Raw genomic sequence first — 21506 nt, 5'->3', positions numbered from 1 at the left:
TAAGGTCATACACAACACTTCTGCTCACATTCTGTGGGAGGAAGCTTCTCCTCACAAGATGATGCCTAACAGCAAAATTGGCCAGAAAATGTAGTCTAGCTAGGTACCCAAAAATAAGAGAGGAAAAACAGATTTTGATAGACAGCTAGAAATCTCTTTCACTCCATGTATTCTATCCATAATTCTCATAAAAACCCTAAGAGGTATTTATAATGATCTGTACTGGATTACATAAGTTTTATAAGAGTTAGCTGACTTATCTAAGATAAGAATTTTAATTCAGGTCTGTCTTCCAGGTGTGTGTTCACATACACTCACATGCATATGTGAGCTAAGACAAATAAAAGGCAGCAGAACCTTAATAAAACAAGGTCATTAGTGATATTAGCCATGTAAAGCATTTCACACTATGCCTGCTATACAACAAGTGTGTAATAAAGGTTAATTACTATCACTATCATTATTATTGCTGCAGCCTTGAGTTACATAGCTCAAACTTCCATGTGCCCCAATCCTACAGATAAGTTATCATGGCTTGTGTGTCAGAAGCATCACCTACCTTCCCACCTCCCCTTCTTTGGCCTCTGCTGAAGTTGGCAAACTACACTGAAGCCAAGGGACCCAATCAACATCCCTTCCCTTTCTTCTTTACGCACAGTCTCCACTCCCTTATAAGTTCCCAGCATCTTGTCTTCCATCACTTAGAACTCAATAAATTCCTCTTTAAACAATTTCCAACAGGCATACAGAGTAATAAAGGAATTGTCTACCTTTTATAACTTCTAACTCCAATATCATGCTACCTCTAGAAAATCTCTTTCCCTTTCCTCCTGCTTTCTCCCTCCTTCTATTTTTATCATCCTCTTAAGTCCATTTGCTTTTCCAAACAACAATCCTCATGGCTCACAGGCCTAAGTATGAGCTACCATTCTGTATCCTGGCAGAGATGAACTCCATCACTTTTTACTCCACCTTTGTGTCCACTAGCCACTCCATTTTTATTTCTTTGCATATTATATACATAACCTTGGATTTACTCCAAATTTTCAAGTAAATCATTGGGACATTTAACTGTTTGAAAAAAGAGGACTCATGACCCACATCAAACCACCCGAGTCCTCACATGACTGTTAATAACTAATGGTCTAGCTGAAATTGCAAAAAGCCATAATTACAATAATGATGGTGGGGAATGAAAACATTAGCAAGAAACACTGAAAAAAAGTAACTGAGAGGACTTAGGATCTGTTAAATGTTGAAGAGGAGTTAGAGGTGACCCCAGGATTTAAAGCTTGGGTTGGTCTAGTGAACTAATAGGGGTGATGGAGCTGTTGGCTGGAATTATTAACTGGGGAAGGGAGGAGAGTTGGGGGAGGAAAATAATAAACCTGCTCTAGACTAGCTGTCCATGAAGTGTTCCCAGAACTTGTAATAGAATACGGCTCTGGTAGTTGCATACATGGACTCCAGGCTATGAGAGAAATATGTCCCAATAACATGTGAAGCATCAACAGAGAGGTTCTAAGAGGAAAAGCTGGAGAAATACAATGACAGAACTTCAGAAATGCTGACATTGAGAGGGCATGAGAGAGAAAATATGGTATATGAGAACAGAGAATAAAATGTATTGAATCCCTACTCTGTACCCTGCTCTGCATTGCTCTACATTGGACATCCTTCCCACACTTTCCTCCACTTCTATTCTATTGACTTTGCACTCAGAACATCTCATGCATGTTGCTTCCTTCCAACTAAGCTGCTAATTCTTGGGAGACGGTTCTTGCTTTTTACGTGCTCTTACACGCTCTACACTTGCATAGAGAATGTACTAAAAAAGCACTTATCACATGAGTCACTGCTTGAGACTTCATCTGTGAAAGGTGAATTTGCACGCTGACATATAGCCTTGCCAGAACTCTAGTACGATGCAGCATGGAGGACTGGGGTGGTATTTAGTTGTTTTATAGGCATATCACTCCCAAAAGGATTTCTACTTTAACAGGATTTTCTGAAGTGGAATAGTTTTCCAACTTACTGGAAACAGGCCTACCTGATTTCGGCCATCTTTTTGATGCCCCAAAATCATATCCAAGGTCGACGTTACTTACTGGCTCTGTGGTAAATGGGGAAATTACTTAACCTCTATATGCCTCTTTTTCCTCTTTTGTAAAGGGACTAAGAGTGATACAACCCTCATAGGGTTGTTATAATGATTAAGCAATTTAATAAATATAAAGCACAGAAAAATTGGCAAATAAGAGCATAATAAATGCTAGCTATTATGACTGATTTTTAGTCGTTTTCCTCATCTGCTGCGGGAAGTGAGGTAAATACGTTACTTCAAAATACAATTACTCAACATCTTAAATTAAGACAAACCTAAAAATGGACACAATCGCTTGCTGTTGATGTATTTGAAAGTGAGTTGTATTCAACTGTCTCCGACTGAGTCATGGAGGGTTCTTTCATCAGTCTCATTTTGGGGCCATATTTAGAGCATCTTTAGCAAAGACTCACCTAGTCCAGGAGAAGGAAGCAGATGTGACAGATCAGAAAAGGAAGGCATCTACCTGCTGCCACTGAGGAAGGAGGAGGAGTCGTTTGGCGAGGTCCTTACCACATACTGACAGCAAGCCCCACTCCACATCGACCCTGTCCCAAAGGGAACAGTATCCTTCTTAGATTATGCCTTCAGTGACAGAGACATCCTTATTGGGGCACCTTTGTGCACTGTCCACTCTTTTTTGATGGCCAATCGACCAGTGGTGAGTCTCTGTAGGAAAAACTCAGAATGGAGGTTAAGGCAACGCTATATATCGTCTGGTTTAAGAATCTAATCTGTAGGTGGGGTTGAGAGAACTGTTTCTAAGACCTCTGCTAGCATCATTTTCCTAGCACAGGGGTTGGCTAGCTCAGTATCTCTCAGCTGCAGGGGAATTCAGCCCTAAACTGCAGAAGGCGGCAGGTTGTCTTGCCGGCATAGTGACATCTGGAATTCACCATCTTATTTAGACCCTTTGACAACCCTGTGAGGTAGTCATTATTCCATTATATAGACAAGGAAACTGAAGCTCAGTGAGATTCCGTAATTTGCCCCCAGTTAAACAGCTAGTAAGAAATGGAGGCAGCATTCAAACTCAGGTCTCTATTTTAGCTTCTGGATCTGACCTTAAGGGAATTCTAAATGGGAGGGTTAAAGTATGTGTTTGGAGAACCGTTAAGAAATTTTCTGAAATGCATTTCCACTGAAATTTTCACCTGTCCTGTTCTGTATTTTTTTAAAGTATATAGCATATTTCCAGAAGAATTTGAGGAGTAAACATAGGACAGAAATACAGAAAATCACATTATATATGTACACACACACACATTCACACACACACACGTACATATAATGTGTTATGTGTATTATGTATAATCACGTTTAACATTTAATATGTAATAATTATATTTGCTATATGTAAAAGTACATTATTCATATATCTGCAGCTATATTCAAATGCAACATACCAACCATCCTTTTTCTTTTTTCCAGTGACTCAGATGTAGCCCATCAAATAAAGATAGAATCCAGTTAAAGCCTAGACTACTAGACTTACTTAGAGACGACTGATAAACCTAGGACTGATTTTATTCATCTTTTAGATCCCCAGCACCCAGCCTAGTGCCTGAAAGACAAAAGCTGCTTAACCAAAATCTGTTGAACATTTGTTGAATTCGTTCTTAACTCTTTTAAATATTCACTCCAAGGTTCTGCTAAACAAGAAGCTTCCTTCCTGTGCTAATACACAATTTGATTTGTAAATACTCTGTTTACTGCAAGTTTTCAAGAACACAGCTTTCTTGTGCAAGAGCCAAGGTAGAAAATCTTTTATAATCTTTCAAAGATAATTCATTCATTCAGCAAACATTTGGCTGGTAGCAGGAATACTAAGATAAAAGGCAATGTCGCTGTCCTCTTTGCGTAGTGAAGGAGACAAACCGGGGTGCAAATTCAATATAGCATGTGAGGGCTACAACAGAGGATGTATGTGGGGGTCCCAGACCATGGGGACTCAAGGAAGGAAAACAATCAACTCAATTTAGTCTGAGGTTATTAAAAACAAAAGAAATTTGATTTAGTGAATATTAAAAATACAATTGAATCCCCGAATGGGCCCAGTTAGGGAAGGGTATTTTGGATATATTAGAAGAAAGTGCTCTGTGGAAAGTCAAGGGAGGAGGGAAAAGACGAGGCAGACCCAGTTGGAGAATATCTCCTATGTTGGGAGAAGGAAAAAAAATAAATAAACAGTGAAGTCGTCTCCATGGGTATTTAATTTCTTATTACATTCCAATTTGTAGATGTCATTGGCATTCTAGTGAGACCTTTAACTTCTGATGACGGTTTTTTAGTTCTTCCTTATCCTCTAAACCCAGAGCAGCTCTGCTCTGAATCAAACAGTCCCAGCATTTAGCAAATCAGTATCAGGTGAAATGGTGGACAAATTAATACCCCTCTGATAGTTTGAAATTTTATGCTAGACCTGGCTGAATTCTACATGCTCATTCATTCCCTAAAGTCCCTCCTACTGAACACCCCGCCCCCTTCAATCAAGTGTACCTGTATATAAATACCACTCCATTGACCAGAAGAATGCATGTCTGGAATAGAATTTGTGGCTCAGAAACTCACTCCAGAGACAATGCCCTGAAAACCCCCAGTATCTCACGAAGGCACATCTCCCCTTCCTTTAAGGAAACATGGAATTTCATGTACAAAAGAGACCTTAAAAGTCATCTTTTCTATCCCCCAATCATAGAATCATACCAGTCATCTCTACTCTGTCCTCCTCCATAGGCGTCTTGTCAATTCAAAAACTTCATCTGGGAGCCACAGGAAGCTAGGAAATGCTGTGACCCAGAGAAACAGAGCTAAAGGCATCCAGAAGCTATTAGTATGGCAGACCAAATATATGTATATGCCCTCTATATGCTGTGTATTAAATGTGAAACTCCCTGGAATAAAAGCCTAACTCACAGACAAGTGAGCCTTGGCTGGAATTTGGGCATGCTGCCTACAGAAAAGGGGTGAAAGACACCGAAGACAAGTGTCATCTCCTTTGCAGTTTTGCAGATGCCATTTCTGGATCTGACTACTTTTCCTCCATCTACCCATCCATCCACTAAACATTTACTGAGTATCTACTACATGCCAATTTACCGCTAGATGCCAAAGATACAAAGATAGATGAATAGGATACCATCAGGAAGTCAAAGTCAAGTTGGGGAATTAGACAATGACCACACACCCCCATCAAAAAAAGAGCAATGACAAAACAATGTAATTCCTTTAACTGACCAATCAAATAAGTCTTGTGAGAACTAGAAGGTAGGAAAATTTCAATGAGAAAGAAAGGGAGTTTTTCTAACAGGGATGCAGGGTTTTTAAAATCAAGTGCCTCACTCCCCTTGGTTTAATTTAATTGAACTCCTCTATTATGCGTTTCACATCCAACCCTGAGTGTGATGTGGAAAAAGGTCTGGTGGGGTGTTACTACCATTCCTGTAAAGAGCCTTGCAGTCAAAACCGGCACCATCCCCATCACGTGAGGCATTAGAAACGAACAATCTCCAGCCCCACTCAAGATCTTCCCATAAGAATTTGAACAAGATCCCCAGGTGATTCATCTGTGCATGAACATTTGAGAAGCACTATCCTAAAAGATGAGTAGAGCCTCATCTCTGGAAATAAGCTTTCCACAGAGTCAAGATCTCTCACCCAAGAAGAACTGCATTCAATGTCTACATTGAACATTTCCCAAGCTTTCTGATCTCAGAATCCCTTTACACTCTTAAGAGTTATTAAAGCCACCAAAGAGATTTTGTTTATGTGGGTTATAGCTACCAACATTTACCATACTAGAAGTTAAAACCAGGAAATATTTGTCAGTGCATTTTAAAACAATAAATCTCTACATGCTAACATAAATAATTGTTATACAAAATAACTGCCTTTTCAAAAAAAATTAGTGTGTAGAGTACCATGGTTTTACATATTTGCATATTTTTCAGCAACTGGTTTAATAGAAAACAGGCAGAATCTCATATCTGCTTCTGCATTATAGCTGTTGCCATATTACACATCAAGGAACCCCCGGACTCCACTGTATCCTCAAAGAACAAGAGAGAAACAATTCTATTTTAGCATTATTATGAAAATACTTTTGGCCATATAGGCCACAAGATTACACGTTGAGAGCAGCTGATCTATCACACGCCTACAGCTCTCCTCTCCTCACAAACCCTTTACCTGTTGCCTCTAAGAAAATGCCATCGCAGCTGGAATTGTGCCAATTGCAATGATTAGTCACCACTGCAAAGAAAATTCTTAACTGAAGCTATTGAGACAAAGAATGGCTTCTTAATGATATAAGTTCTTTGGATGTAAAGATTCCACACCCTCCCTTCAAAGACCAATTTAATGATCCTCACAGCTGCGTGGTTATCTTAGTCAAGTCAGGTAACCTTTTTAAACCTCACTGGTGATGGTACTGGCCATTCCACTTCACATTGGTATACTAAAAATGAAGGGAAGCTATGCAGAATAAAAAATACTATCAGTTATCAATACTAAATAAATGTTCTTACATATTTTCCACAGCAGCTCTTGCTACACATTTAACATCTGAAATGTGACTTTTTATTTAACTTTTCTTACTTATGATAAACCAAATCTAACTGGGGCCTTCTCTGTTTTACTCCTGCTTCTGCATTAGAGTTCTAGTTTATCTTTGCTACGATTTTGCCTCATTATCTCTCATTATCTTGTGCTCCAAGAACCTTATTTGACTAATTTATTGTCTCAGTAACCAAGGGAAAATTGGCCCTTCTTGTTCCTGAAGCAAACTTTAAGACAAAGTTCATACATCTAAGAAGGACCTTAATGACCATCTAGTCCAGCAGTTCTCAATCTCTCCTGTATATAAGAATCACCATTGCTTGGAAAATTAAAGGGAGAAGAAAAGAATACCAGGGTCCCTCTCCAGACTAATTAAATCCAACTCTTTGGTGTGGACCCAGGCTTTGGAATTTTTTTAAGGTCCATCAGAAGATTCTAAGGTGCACTCAGAGTTGAGAAACTATGATATAGTCCAAATATCCACTTTACAGATGGGGAGCAGAGATGGCCAAGAGGGGAAGGACGCTTACTTAGAATCACCAGGCAGAACTAGGATTTAAGTAACATCTTCTGGCCAAACAACATGACCAAGATTCTTCTAGTAATTCTCTTAATTCAGAGTTCTCAAAACACAAACAAAAAGTTGTTTATTCTCCTCCCCTTGCATCTTTCAAATAACTTTATGTCCCATACACAACAAAATAGATGCACCTATTTTTTAAAGATTTTATTCATTTGAGAGCAACCTTTTGTGCACACATGAATGGGGGGAGGGGCAGAGGGAGAGGGACAAGCAGACTCCTCACTTAACTCGGAGCCTGACGTGGGGCTCAATCCCAGGGTCCTGAGATCATGACCTGAGCCAAAGTCAGATGCTTAACTGACTGAGCCACCCAGGCACCCTGAGATGCACCATTTTAAGTTTAAAGTTTAGCAAGTTAGACAAGCATGTATGCTCATGTTACTACTTCCCCAATCTTGACATAGAACACTTCCATCATCCCAGAAAGTTTCCCCTTTCCTCCTCCCCATCAGCATCCTCCATCCCAAACCCCAGGTGACAATTACTCTGATTTCTATCACTATAGATAAGTTTTTCCTGTTTTAGAACCTCATATAAGTGGAATTATACAGCATGCATTCTTTTACTCAACATAATTTCTTAAAAATTCAACCATGCTCTATCCATAGTTTGTTTCATTTTTATTGATGAGTCGAATTTCATCATATGGATATTCCACTTTATCCATTGGGTTGTCCCCAGTTTGGGGCTATTACAAATAAAGCTGCAATGAACATTTGTCTAAAAGTCTTTGGGAGGGTACACATTTTCATTTATCTTGAGTTAATACACAGGAGTGGAAATGCTGAGCCCAAGGTGGCCTGGGAGGCAGGATGTGTAAATCAAAGTGTTCCAACCCTGCAATCAGCCAGAGGTGGCTCTGCGTACAAGTGGGACTGTTTATGAACATAGAGATCAAAATACTTTACAGGCATGTCAAAAGGATTGGAGAGAATGCCTATGGAGTAGATGATAAATAAAAATATGTAATAAATGATAATAGGAATAACTAGAGATGGCACTGGTTTGGACTGGAACAAGATCCCTGAATTTCTCAGTGATGTGCTTTTCTACTCCTGCATACTGTTCACTTCCCCTCAATCCTCATCCAATCAACGGCCCCTTCTACCCCTACAAAACCCCAACACCCTCCCCCTGTATCTGAAGGTGAGGCTATAAAATATGAACTACCTTCTGAAATAATTTAGAAGTGTTCTTTGGCTTGTTCATTCTAATAATGTGTAGTTCTCTTTGACAAATGAACAGAAGGAAGGGAGAAAATCCACAGAAGGGAACTCTCAGCACGTGAATTCAGGAAAGGAGAAAGGTCTACCTTTTAGGCAATGTTGGGCTGAGATATTACCATGAGTGGTGAACCAAACCAACTGGTAGCAGTAAGTGAACCTGGTAATCATTTCTGGAAGATATGGCCCCATTTGGATTTAAGCCCTGTCACCTCGTTCTTCCTCCATCACTTACCTTTCCCTGTGCAACCTTTTCACTTGATTCCTTTAAGTGTTCAAATTAATGTCTTCTTTTTCTAGGTCTACCACCCCCTTCCTACTCCTTCTCATTCCTGTACCTCCCAGCACTCCTTCCACTTGTAGGACAGAGGAGCAAAATAAATGGCCAATGGCCAACATGTTCTATCACACACGCGTCCGCANAGCACTCCTTCCACTTGTAGGACAGAGGAGCAAAATAAATGGCCAATGGCCAACATGTTCTATCACACACGCATCCGCACACACACACACACACACCACCCTTATCCATGTTCACCTGTAAAAGTTATGAATACTTAAGTTTACCAAGTGAATCATGAAAAATGCTANATCATGAGAAATGCTATCATAGCATAAGAAGGCTCTTTTCTCTCACAAAATGTCTCCCCTCAGAGGGGCTTGTGAGAAGTGACCCACTACCACTGCGCTGACAAGCTCCAGATGTCAACAGCCCCGCTCACTGAGATGGCTACTGCTCATCACACCTCCCCTGGAAAACTTCCTCCCTGCTCTGCCCTCCAGGCTTCTCCCTGATCAAGAGCTTTCTAGAGCTCTTCAGCTAAATCCCAGGCCAGCAGACAGTGCTTTTGCCTCAGCCAATTTGAATGCACGCTGCCTCTGAGATTTCCTGAGATACTCTCAGCTGCCGCATTAAAACTGCATGAGCCTTCCTCGGGAGGCCTAATAATAGCACGTTTCATCTGTGAGCCACTTTATAAACATTAAGTGATTAAGCCACCCTCTATCTTCTCAAGCTCTGGGCTTCGGCACAGTGGACTTCACTCTCCACTGCCCTCAAATTACTCCAGCAGGAAAAAAAAATACAAAAAACAAAACAAAACAAAAAAACCGCTGAAACCTGAAAGATCTTTTCTGGGTATTTTAGGTCAAGACATTAAGACCAAAGGCCTTGCAGTAACAACCCCTACTTCGGTAATAGTACGGAAGGGGGAAGGTATTTAAATCCACGCTCCTTTGAAAAGAGAATGAATTGAGGTTCTCATTTACCAAGGCAAGATTAGCAGAGAGAAGAACCTGATTCCATGGTCTAGACCAAGGTCACTGAACTAGAGCCCATGGCACCAAATCCAGCCTGCCATCTATTTTTATAAATAAAGTTTTATTGGAAGACAGTCATGGAATCTATGGCTACTTTTGCACTGCATTATCAATTGAGCAGTTGTGATGGAAACCAAATGACCCACAAAGCCAAAAAATATTTACCAGCTATCCCTATAGAAAAACTTTGCTGACTCCTGTAGGGTCTAAGGAACTTAAAGTTTATTCTCATCCTGTATATTCCCTAAATATCTTTAATCAATTCTCTTTCCCTTTCTGGGCTTTAGTTGCTACATCTGTAGACTGAATAATCTCTAAACTAACTGAGCCATCACCTTAGGCTCATTCTCTCATTGTTCTCTAAGTATTAGCATCTCATGTGTTAGCTTTGTCTCATTATTACAGCTGACTTCTTCGAGGGCAGGAATAGAGTTCTCTGTGTCTCATCGATCATTGTAGGCAGGAGGCTCTAGGCTGAGCCCTAAATCCTTCTGTGGAGTATAACTGAACTGACTTGAATCATATGGTTTGTTTTTTGTTTGTTTGTTTGTTTGCAGAGAGATCTCACAGAATGAAGTCTTGGAAGCGATCGAGGCAAATGTGTTCTCCAACCTGTCCAAATTACATGAAATGTAAGCAAGATCCTGTGGGGTTTGCTCATGATCGTTGGCAATAGCCTTACATTTTGTGTATATCCCTGGAAGGCCCTATCTCTGCTCAATTCTCTGATCTCTAGAAATTCATTTCAAGGGGTGCCTGGGTGGCTCAGTCGGTTAAGCATCTGCTTTTGGCTCAGGTCATGATCTCTGGATCCTGGGATCGAGCCCCACTTGGGGCTCCTTGCTCAGCAGGGAGTCTGCTTCTCCCTTTCCCTCTGCCTTTCCCCCTGCTTATGCACTCACGCGCATGTGCTCTCTCTCTCTCTCTGTATCTGTCTCGAATAAATAAATAAAATCTTTAGAGGAAAAAAATTAATTTTAAGATGTCAAAGTCAGCCCAAAAGGGNAGTCTGCTTCTCCCTTTCCCTCTGCCTTTCCCCCTGCTTATGCACTCACGCGCATGTGCTCTCTCTCTCTCTATCTGTCTCAAATAAATAAATAAAATCTTTAGAGGAAAAAAATTAATTTTAAGATGTCAAAGTCAGCCCAAAAGGGACTGTCATGCATATCTCTGCCTGGTGATCTAGGTACCAGCCCAGAACCTAGTCTTGTCCTGCTTCCTCCCTCCCAGATTTTTTTCAATAATAGACCCAAGACCTTGTTCTGTGACTGAAGATACCTCTAGCTCATCCTCTCCTTTAAAATTATTCCAAAGTCCAAAATAAATCCCACATGATGTAGTTAAAGATAGGCAATCCTCACTTGAATACTAGCCCATGCCATGTATCACCATGAAATCTTGACCAAGATACAAAATCATTCCAAGACTTAGTTTTCTTACCTGCAAAATGAGAATAATAAAAAAAAGTGCATGGCATAGGATCACTGTGATGAATAAAGGAGATAAATATAAATTAGATCTAACACATCAACTGGCATAAAATATGTCATAACGATCCTTGGTTCCTTATAATAATCCAATTTGCTTTCTCTTCTTGACATTCTAGTTTTAGACACCTGTCAATATTCATACCAGCCTATAATTACAATAAATTAATTCATAGACTCATACAATGTCAAGGCCAGGAGAGACTGGAGACTATCTGGTCCCAATTTTTCCAAAGTATATTCTGTTTATCATTAAATATGCAGAAAATTATTGTGTTTTTTTTAAAGGTAAACGATTCTATGGTCAGATAAGATTAGGAAACACTGGGCAAATAAAGTTAGATTCACATACTATAGGAAAATTCAGAATCTCTAACATGCAAACATATATTTAGAATCTCCAAGGAGGATATTTTATTAAGGGTTCTCAACCAGTATCACTGGAAAGGTTTCTTCTGTGGGGCACGTATTAATATCTCACAAAATTCCCATACAACATAGTTAGGAAAGCCACCAAACCACTTTCTTAGTATTACAGCCAAGGATGAAAGGCACAGAGAAATGCAAGACTTATCTAAAGTCACCCAGCCAAATCCACAGCAGGATAAGGACTTGAAAATAAATCCCAATTCTGGTATTTTTTTTTAAAAAACCTCTTAGCATTTGCGCACACACACACACACGCACACACATATGTACATATATACACACACATTCACATAATTCATATATTTGTTTAGCAATGACACTCGGTCTGTCTGTACTTTCAGACTGCTCCTTCCCTTTTCCTTCCTTCTACCCACTCTGCCTCCCTCCTGCATTATTCCCTCAATGTCATTAAACCTCTGCAACTGATGCCTTCCCTTGCTTTCCCCCATTGCCCTCCTGTTCCTTCCTTTCTGCTCTGTTTGGTCTCTCCTTATCCTAGTTGGAAAGAGAGAGTTGACCAGGGTCTCAGACCCACAGGGAATGTCAAAGAAATGAGCCAAAGGGCAGCCGGCTCTTTGGGCAGGGTCAAGCAAGCATCCCTCTCTGTGGTTCAGCAGGCAGCGGAGCTAATACAACGGCTCTTTCATCTCTTCCCTGCACGGAGAGGTGCTCACCCCCATGTAGCACTGACTGTACTTAAAATAATTAATTACCTGGTGCTTGGATCTGGGTAGCTACAGGTTACTGCAATATAAAAGCTAATGAAACAGGGAGGAAGTAATTAGCACAGAGCATCTCTGCAAATATACATTGATCCAGCAGGATGAGGAAAGGGCAGTCTCTCTCTGTCAGAATCCAAATGTGAACATGCTCACCTCCAGACTATTGATCAGGACACACCAGAAGCCAACGAGGGCTGAAGTCACCACTTCTCGTGAGCTGTGAGAAGGCATGAAGGCATGAAGGCAATCACCAGCACGTTCCCAGCTACTGTCTGCCGCGATTTCTTGTTTAAAATCAGAGATGTCCACTGCTTTTCACCTGATCTTTGTTTTCCTTTGCCTCTTTACTTTTTCCCTCATCTCCTTTTGCCCTTTACCCTTTTCCTTCCTCCCATCTCCTTTTCACCTTCTTTTGTTGTTTTCCGTCTCTGGCTCTCTTGTCTCCAGACCAGACAAAAATCTCTTTTCCCCATATTAGTCTCATCCCTGCCCTCTTAGCCTCCTCAGAGGAAACTTGAGGAGGTCTCTATAAGACACTTCCTGGTTAGAGATGCAGTATGCTGGGTGAAAAGGATCCACTCAACCAGCGCTTAGTTCAGCTTTGATTAACAGGTGCCAAGAGGACATCAGTTATGAGAGCCAAATGGGTTAATATTTAGTTTGTACAGTTTAGTGTAGTAAAAGCACTGCGTACGGTCTCAACTCTTTGTTGAAATGATGGATGGATAGGTGGATGACTGATATACCCTTTGCATAATGTGAAAAATACTACAGCATTCCTTAATGTTGAGTTCATGTGCATGTTCTTTCCTGTTTTACAGTAGAATTGAAAAGGCCAACAACCTGCTATACATTGACCCTGATGCCTTCCAGAGCCTTCCCAACCTCCGATATTTGTAAGAACTCTTAAATTCTGTTGCCCCCTCTATAAAAAAATTGTGTATTTCTGTTTTAGCAAAACGTCCACTTGCTACTCTGGGGAGCAACTGCTTTTTATAATATATGTGAGTTAACACAGAAAGGGGGAGACACTTGCTGGTGAATTTTAGTTTAGTTTAGTAAGTGAGTCCCACTAATATCACTGCATTTTTGTTTTCATTTACTAAAACAGACATTTGCATTAATGGAATTGTCACATGGACCTCTTGCAGAACTCAGTCATAATTTCGTGTTAATAAGATGCAGCCAGAATTTGCTCTAACATTTAGCTTTGACCTTGACCTCAAAGACATTTCGTCTGTTCCACATATATGCATTTTTCTCTGATACATTATGGTGTTTCATTTTGTAAGTTTTAGTTAATAACAGACACGGTATTTCATCAGCAGAGAGATTCCTAGCATTTGAGCTTCCTCCTTTGGGCCTGCCCCATCAGCAAAAACACTGCTGCTTCCATTCAAATGCCTTCCAAAATAGCTGAGTGTTTGAGAGCCCCCAGTGCTATGATAGGACCCCATAAAATCCCAAGTAAGAACTTGGGCTAGACTCTGGAAAACAGTGTGGAGGTCCCTTAAAAAGTTAAAAATTGAGCTACCCTATGACCCAGCCATTGCACTACTGGGTGTTTACCCCAAAGATACAGACGTAGTGAAGAGAAGGGCCATATGCACCCCAATGTTCATAGCAGCATTGTCCACAATAGCTAAATCGTGGAAGGAGCCGAGATGCCCTTCAACAGATGACTGGATTAAGAAGCTGTGGTCCATATATACAATGGAATATTACTCAGCTATCAGAAAGAACGAATTCTCAACATTTGCTGCAACATGGACGGCACTGGAGGAGATAATGCTAAGTGAAATAAGTCAAGCAGAGAAAGACAATTATCATATGATTTCTCTCATCTATGGAACATAAGAACTAGGAGGATCGGTAGGGGAAGAAAGGGATAAAGAAAAGGGGGGTAATCAGAAGGGGGAATGAAACATGAGAGACTATGGACTATGAGAAACAAACTGAAGACTTCAGAGGGGAGGGGGTGGGGGAATGGGATAGACTGGTGATGGGTAGTAAGGAGGGCACGTATTGCATGGTGCACTGGGTGTTATACGCAACTAATGAAGCATCGAGCTTTACATCGGAAACCAGGGATGTACTGTATGGTGACTAACATAATAAAAAAATCATTAGAACNTCATTAAAAAAAAAAAAAAGAACTTGGGCTAGAAGTCACACTAAGCCCATATACTAGTCACTTGTCACAGGCTAGAACTTAATCTCTATGGCTTATTTCCCTGTCACAAGAATGAAAATAATGATACATGTGTATCAGTTACCTATTAACATAATAATGTATAACCACCACCACCCCAAAAAGTGAGTTTTAAAGCAACAGCTCTTTATTGTCTCTCATCTGTCTGTGAATTGATCCGTGGAATGGGTCTGCTGACCTGGACACTGTTTGCCTGACCTCAGCTAAGCTCACTTAAGTAACTACAGTTAGGTGGCATGTCAACCGGCGGCTGGTTGCTGTCTATGGTCTCAGTTGAGAGGCCAGGTCTCCACCAAGTGGTGCTCATTTACAGCAGGCAAACATAAGCTTGCTCTACTGGCAGGCTGGGGTTCCAATAGAGAGAGCTCAAGCTTGCAAGCCTCTTGAGACCTACACCCTGGACTACCACATTGTCTCTTCTAGAGCATTTTACTGGCCAAAGGAACTCATGAGGCCAGCCCTGATTCAAAAGTAATGAACCACACTCCATTTTTTTATGGGAAAAGCTGCAAAGTCACAAAATAAAGTGTGTGGATACAAGGAAGGATAAGGAATTGAGGCCATCTTTGCAACCAGTTTAAAGTATGTAAAAAGTTTTACACACTGCCTGTCACATGGTAAATGATCATATTAGTGTTAGCTGCTAGTGATACTTTGACCCTAAATTTTGATCCACAAGAACTGGGTTTGTAGGTAAAATGAGCAACAATGGGCCATTGTATACCTCAGCTCTGACTAAAGGAATAAAAGATTGAACAGAATAGAATCTATATAACATGGAATTTCCTCTCTTTGATAGGAGCCCTGGAAAGGATCTGAGAAAGAATCAAGGTTGTTCACTCCTGAGTTAATGTCAGAGGCAGGACCGGCTTCAATTGGCATGCTGCCCATGCAGTCACACAGGGCTCCATGCTCAAAAGCACCCCTCCTAGAGGGCCTCCCACTAGGTTTCATTCTCTGCCGCCACTGTCATGAAATACTTAAACATTGCTTTTTAACAAAGGGCCCTGCATTTTTGTTTTGTACTCTGCCCCACATACGTAGCCACTCAGGCTCAGAAGTCAGGGTTAGGACCTCTTCTAGTTTTAGACCTGGGGGTCTTGGCTCCCTAAATGGACTTTGCTGCAGTGCCTGCAGAAGCTAACCTGGATGGGGCACATAACAGTGGAGGAAATATGGGTTGACAGAGAAGGTATGGGCCTTAGAATTAAACTAAAACTTCATCTTCAGCCCACCATCTACTCTTGGGACAATTGCTGGACTTCTGAGATGCATTCGTATAGGACCGTCAGCTGAGATTTAGGTATGAAAATATTACATAAACTATGAAGTGTTCAAAAACATTAATAAATGTAGTGAGTATTTTGTAGGATGATTATTTCTGCCCAAAGTCTACCAGTCCACTCTCAGGAAAAGTCCATTAAGGGCTGATTAAGAGTTATGGTGGCCACTAAGACCTTCAGCTTTTACCTACACTGTTTGTCATGAGTTCAAAAAGACAAGTTTGGGAAATGCCTTTACATTTCATGGAGCAGTACAGAAAAGAAAAAAAAAAACTATATATGATGGCAGGACTGGATTCTGGGTAGGATACTGATATTTATTAGGTAGACAGCAAAGTACCTTCTGTAAGCCTCAGTTTCCTTATCTGTAAATAGGGTGGGTTGTGAAAAACAAATAAGATTATGCCTGTAAAAAACACTTTGCAAATTGTTTTTCAGTACACAAGCTATAAATAACCATTCAAACGGGAGTGCCTGGGTGGCTCAGATGGTTAAGCATCTGACTCTTGATTTTAGCTCAAGTCATGATCTCAGGATTGTAAGTTCAAGTCCTGCATTGGGCTCCTCTCTCCCTCTGCCCCTCCCCCTTCCCGCTCATGTGCACATTCTCTCTCTCTCTCTCAAAAAAAAAAAAAAGGCTACACAAACATAAAATTATTAGTGCCTGTTACCCAGTTGGCTTATTTCATTCCCTCTCTTCTTCTTTCACTCCCTTTCCTCTTAGAAGAAGTCTGAATGGAATATGGGGACCACAAAGCCTTCAATAACAGAATAAAATCATGTTATGGCATGCAAAGGCATCCGCAGGAGGACTGCCACTCACACACATGTCATGAAAAGCATTCCTGCAGAGGATAGATCCAAAAAGAAAACCACCCCTTCACATACATAGTCCATAGCGCTTGATAATAGCAGCACACTAGTAGCCCGGATGGTGGGCTGGGAGCAGGTGAAGAAGGGATGAGGAATCATTGCAAAGTTTGACATCAAGAGATCTAGAGTTAGACTCAATATTGGCCCACACCTTATGGCCAACACCATTCACTCTTATTAATAAGGACCCTCAGCCTTCCCTCTAGGGTGTGAGAGCTGGGGAGGAGCTCAGGAGGATGTGGGCATGGAAGGCACAGCCCCAGCAGGGAGGAATGGGAACTTTGACCAAATAGAGACGCCAGGCTATGACTTTGACTATGACTTTAGGCAGAGACCTAAATCTATGCCATCACTCATCAAATCCATCTCCCCCACCCCGCTTTGTGTCCTTTTCTCACTTTGAGGTGTTGAGTAGTCCCCAGTCCCACCTGGCTCCCCCATCAAGTCCAGACAAAACTGTAGGTGACCAATTTGAGCCACATCCTTTCATAAGAGGAGGTTATTGTTCTCAGAGCATTTGAGAAAAGAATTGGTAAGCAGTTTGGAGGAACTATGTCATTGTCAAAGTATACTCCTTGATTACGCTGAGAAAAATATTTATATAATTCTACAGTAAGCAAAATTCTTTCACATCCACTGCCATGCTGATCTCCATCAGGAAGTTAAGAAGAAGAGTGTTCCATCTTAAGTCTTTTGACTTATTGCCAAGGGTGGGCTTTTCCTAGCTACACATTCTTCTTTTGTATATGGCACATGGTGACCCTGGGAACCCCAGCGACTCTGAACTCCAGAGGCACTTCTGCCAGCAATACTTCTCTTCGGGGCTCAGGTTATGGCCCTTAGAAAAATTCTCCATACTGATAAGGGATCTAAATTAGTTGGAACTCGAAGCTGGAAGAGTCCTTATTGGAAACAAAGCCCAGCTGAGCTTCCTTCTCCTTCCATGTTTATTTGTGTCCGAGCAGCAGTCATAAACGGCCTCACAATCCAGCAGCCAGGTACAGGTAGATGGCAACGATTTCAGATATTCTTTGGGATGATGAACTACTTGCTTCAAGGCAAAGGAGAAACACAAAATGGATGAAGGAATCCAGAGGGGACCAGTAGGATCGAATAGTTGCTTATTTCCTGAAACCAGGATAAATGTTTATCATCACAGCCAGCAAAGCAGGAAATTACAAGGGGTTAGAGGTAAGTTTCCATTTGACTTGAGCATCCTAATTGTCACACACATGCGTGCGTGCACGCACACACAGAAATGTTGTTTTGAAATTTTCAGCATTGATTCCATTTCATGCTGATCATTTGATGGTACAGAATTCAAGACAACTAGAAATCAACGTTCTTCATCAGTGCCTACATACTTCACTGAGGAACCTAAAGTGGCTAGAAAAAAACTCATGAATAAAGAAATGTACTTTGACTAGAAGAATATACATCAAAGGATTCATCTGGGTGCATTTTTTAAGTCCATATTGTATTTGCAGGCAATATTTCTTTCTTTACTGCTCTGCCTTCCTGGAGTTGACCTTTTGTGTATGAAAGATTATCTATTGATCTGTAAATAAGGTTTACACAATATTCTCTTGCCTTTGCATCCTGTCAATGTAATTCTCAGGCAGCAGGATGTTGCTCTTTACTTCTCAATAAACCCTAATTCCATCTTAGCAAACCCTTCACACAGCGGGGGAGGGCCCCTCCCCAACTGACAACCATCGTCTACTCACAGGCAGGTCTGTTAGACCCTCCTTAGGCTTCCTGTTAATGGTAGCCACACCATCTGCTTTCTCCAGCCAGGGATAACTCCAGGAGAGTGCTCACTGGGACTCACCCTAGCAATTCAGGTTGTTTCTTCCCCAACCCTCCCCTAAGTCCCTCACTCTGTTCTGTATTTCTCCCTCATTTCGTTTAGTAGGAGCAATGAAAGTAGTTTCTCTGATGATACAAGTTGAACCATATGTCGGACATCTCCAAGGACAGACGTTAGGGACTCAGGAAGCAGCACAGAGTAGTGCCACCTGTCTGGGCTCAGGTCTTGGCTCCCACCCTTCTCATCTGTGTGACCTTAGGTAATGGTCTTAATTCTCTAAGTCTCAGTTTTCCTCTCAATAAACCAGGAAAAACATTACCTGCACCTTTGTATTGTATGAAAGAAGTTACTGAGAACAATGACTGACATTTAGAAAATTCTCAATAAGTGTTATTAAATTCTTATTAAACACTTGACCCTGTCATTTACAGCTAAGAGAGCCCACATAGGAGACTTCACCTCTTTGTACCACAGTTCGCACCTACGCTTAAAGAAAACAAAGTAATACCTCCCCCTTGAGATTGTTGCAAGGTAATTTGATGATGATAATGACAGTAGTGGTGATGGTGGGATATTTTCCCCCTCCAGTATTCCTAAAATTTTTGAAAGCCTTTTTAACTTTTTCTTTTGCGAAGAATCTGCTGACCAGTATTCAAATGTGAAAAACAAAAACATTATTTGTGCTTCTCAAAGGAAAAAGGCATCCTTCTTACTGAACTCCTGACATACCCAGAAAGGGCCTTCCAAACAAGCAAAAAACTTCATTATCCTTCAGAGTTCTAATGGAGAGCTCCTGACCCCTCCTCTTAATGTTTATTTTCAATACCCGTTGTCCACAATATCCCTTTGCCATCTCCATAAAAATTAATTCCAGTTCTTCACCCCACCAGCTGGTAGGATAATGCTTCCCACTTTTACGTTGATTTACAGTTTAATTCTTTTTATCATACTTTATGGCATCTGAACCTCACAGCAATCGAAGAAGTAGTCAGGGTAGTAGAAGTCCATGCATTTTGCAGTAGTAAGCTGGCCTTGCCTGTAGTCCCTGATTGCAGGGCTCTCCTGACAGGAATGTGCAATGTCCCTATGAATTGGAGTATTCTGGGTGTACAGCAAAGTTTGGCTCTCTATTCTGATGGGAGAAGGACCATATGAGGGTTCATTTTTAGATGTTATGGCAGCCATGTACACAGAGGAAAGGATTGGTGCCCCCCCCCCTTTTCTTCTCCATCATTTTGGATGTGAATTGGCCAGTACATAAAAACTCATTCATTCAATCACTCCACAATCATTTACTGAGTTCATACTATAGTTTAGGCTTTGCGGTAGTTTTGGGGTATACAAAAGATACAAAGATAAATGAATTTCCTGCCATTATGGAACCTTACATTCTAGTTGAAGAGACAACGTTGGATAATGTTAGGTGGTATAAAGAAAGATAAAGCAGGCCAAGTAGAGAGTAATGTTTTAGAAAGGGGGTGGTTGAGAAAGGATGGAGGGGATGGCCTTGTGAGAGATACAGGAGACATCTATGGACAGCTGTCAAGGAGCTCAGTCTTCTGTGGAGAAAAGGCTAGCCAGCATCCATTCATCCTTGGCAATAACACATCTGTAGAGAAGTGTGGTACTGGTCACATATGAGAGAACTAACCCAATGCTTTAGGCTCCAATAGTCAGGGGACACTTCATGGGGGTAGGCAGCACTTAGCTGCAACTTAAAGGATAAATAAAATTTGGAAAGACAGAAAAGAAAGAATTTCCTGTGAAAAAAAGAGATGAGCAAAGGCATTTAAGGTAAAAGGACCATAGAGGAGGCAGATGACGGGGAGAAACTGAGTCCCAGCTAAAAAGAAGATACTCACTGAAGTGTAGGACTGCATAAGATAGATTGGGTTTGGTTAAGATTAGAAAAAGGAAATTAAGGCAGGGGAGTTCAGGCCTACTACCGTGGTAAAGAGTAAGCTAAGATTTTGAGCAGCGGAGTGACAAGATGATAATGATTTGGGCTATAGATTGACCAGGAGCCGGGTACAGACTATACACTCAAGGGAGACCTGCTAAGGGGCAACTTCTGTAATCCCAGGGTACAGTAATGGTAGCACCTGGAGGATTGGGAAGGCGTGGTTCAACTGGGGACATATTTCCAAAAAAGAGGTATGTGATTGACGTCTAGGTGAGACACGGACCCAAGTGACTGCGCTGATTTTTGCCCCACACCTCTAATAACCCCCAAAGCCTTCTTTCCCCCGTGCCTCCCCTAAGCACCTCCCACATAGAACCATCCTGCAGATGGGGCCAGAAGTCCTTTTACACAGGGGCTGGTGATGATTGGAAAGAAATTATTAGCTATCTCCCTAGCTGTCTGTTGTAAGGAACTAAGGATGTTGTCATGACTACAGAAATGTTTCGGCACAATGGAAATTATACAATTGCTTCTTTTATCAGTTAGGTGTCTAGCAGAGCCAACTCTGCCTGCCATTGTCAATGTTAGCAAAATATGGCCAGATTTTCTTCTGAAATGCTCAAGTTCAGGATGAGACTTCAGCCTGACCATGTAAGCTCAAGGAGGGCAAGCACCTCCTCTTAACCGAGGGCTTGATTATCAGGAAGGTGATGTTTTCATACTGCTCCCCTCCCCTCCTCATTCCTCTAACCTGTTCACTGTGTTTTCTCCTTCAAGAAGCCCAGGTCTTTTCCATCAGCAAGACTATTACTTGACCCATCAGTACACATCAATATGTTCAGGTCTTGATGTTCTTCTTCCTAGAAGAATTTCCAGTTTTAAAAGAGAGGCCTAGAAAAGGCAATGTGAAACCCAAGAATTGATAAAGATAGACTCCAGGTATGGAGCTTTCTGGAGGGGGAGGTAAGTCCCAAAATATCCACTCCAATAGCACCTAGGC

The 21506-nt window shown here is 41.2% G+C and overlaps 1 protein-coding gene across 2 annotated transcripts in view; it reads left to right on the top strand.

Moving 5' to 3' along the window:
• Window positions 1–21506, top strand: part of LOC100477680 (follicle-stimulating hormone receptor) — a 155642-nt gene that overhangs the window by 97124 nt on the left and 37012 nt on the right. For both annotated transcript variants that reach the window (XM_002928295.4, XM_019809047.2), the window contains exons 3-4: window positions 10345–10419; window positions 13247–13321. In XM_002928295.4, the coding sequence (XP_002928341.1) occupies window positions 10345–10419; window positions 13247–13321 (150 nt within the window). The remainder of the gene's footprint in view (window positions 1–10344; window positions 10420–13246; window positions 13322–21506) is intronic.

The sequence above is a fragment of the Ailuropoda melanoleuca genome, chromosome 4 (genome assembly GCF_002007445.2).
Source record: "Ailuropoda melanoleuca isolate Jingjing chromosome 4, ASM200744v2, whole genome shotgun sequence".
Lineage (NCBI taxonomy): Eukaryota > Metazoa > Chordata > Mammalia > Carnivora > Ursidae > Ailuropoda > Ailuropoda melanoleuca.
This window is presented reverse-complemented; position numbering and strand designations above follow the sequence as displayed.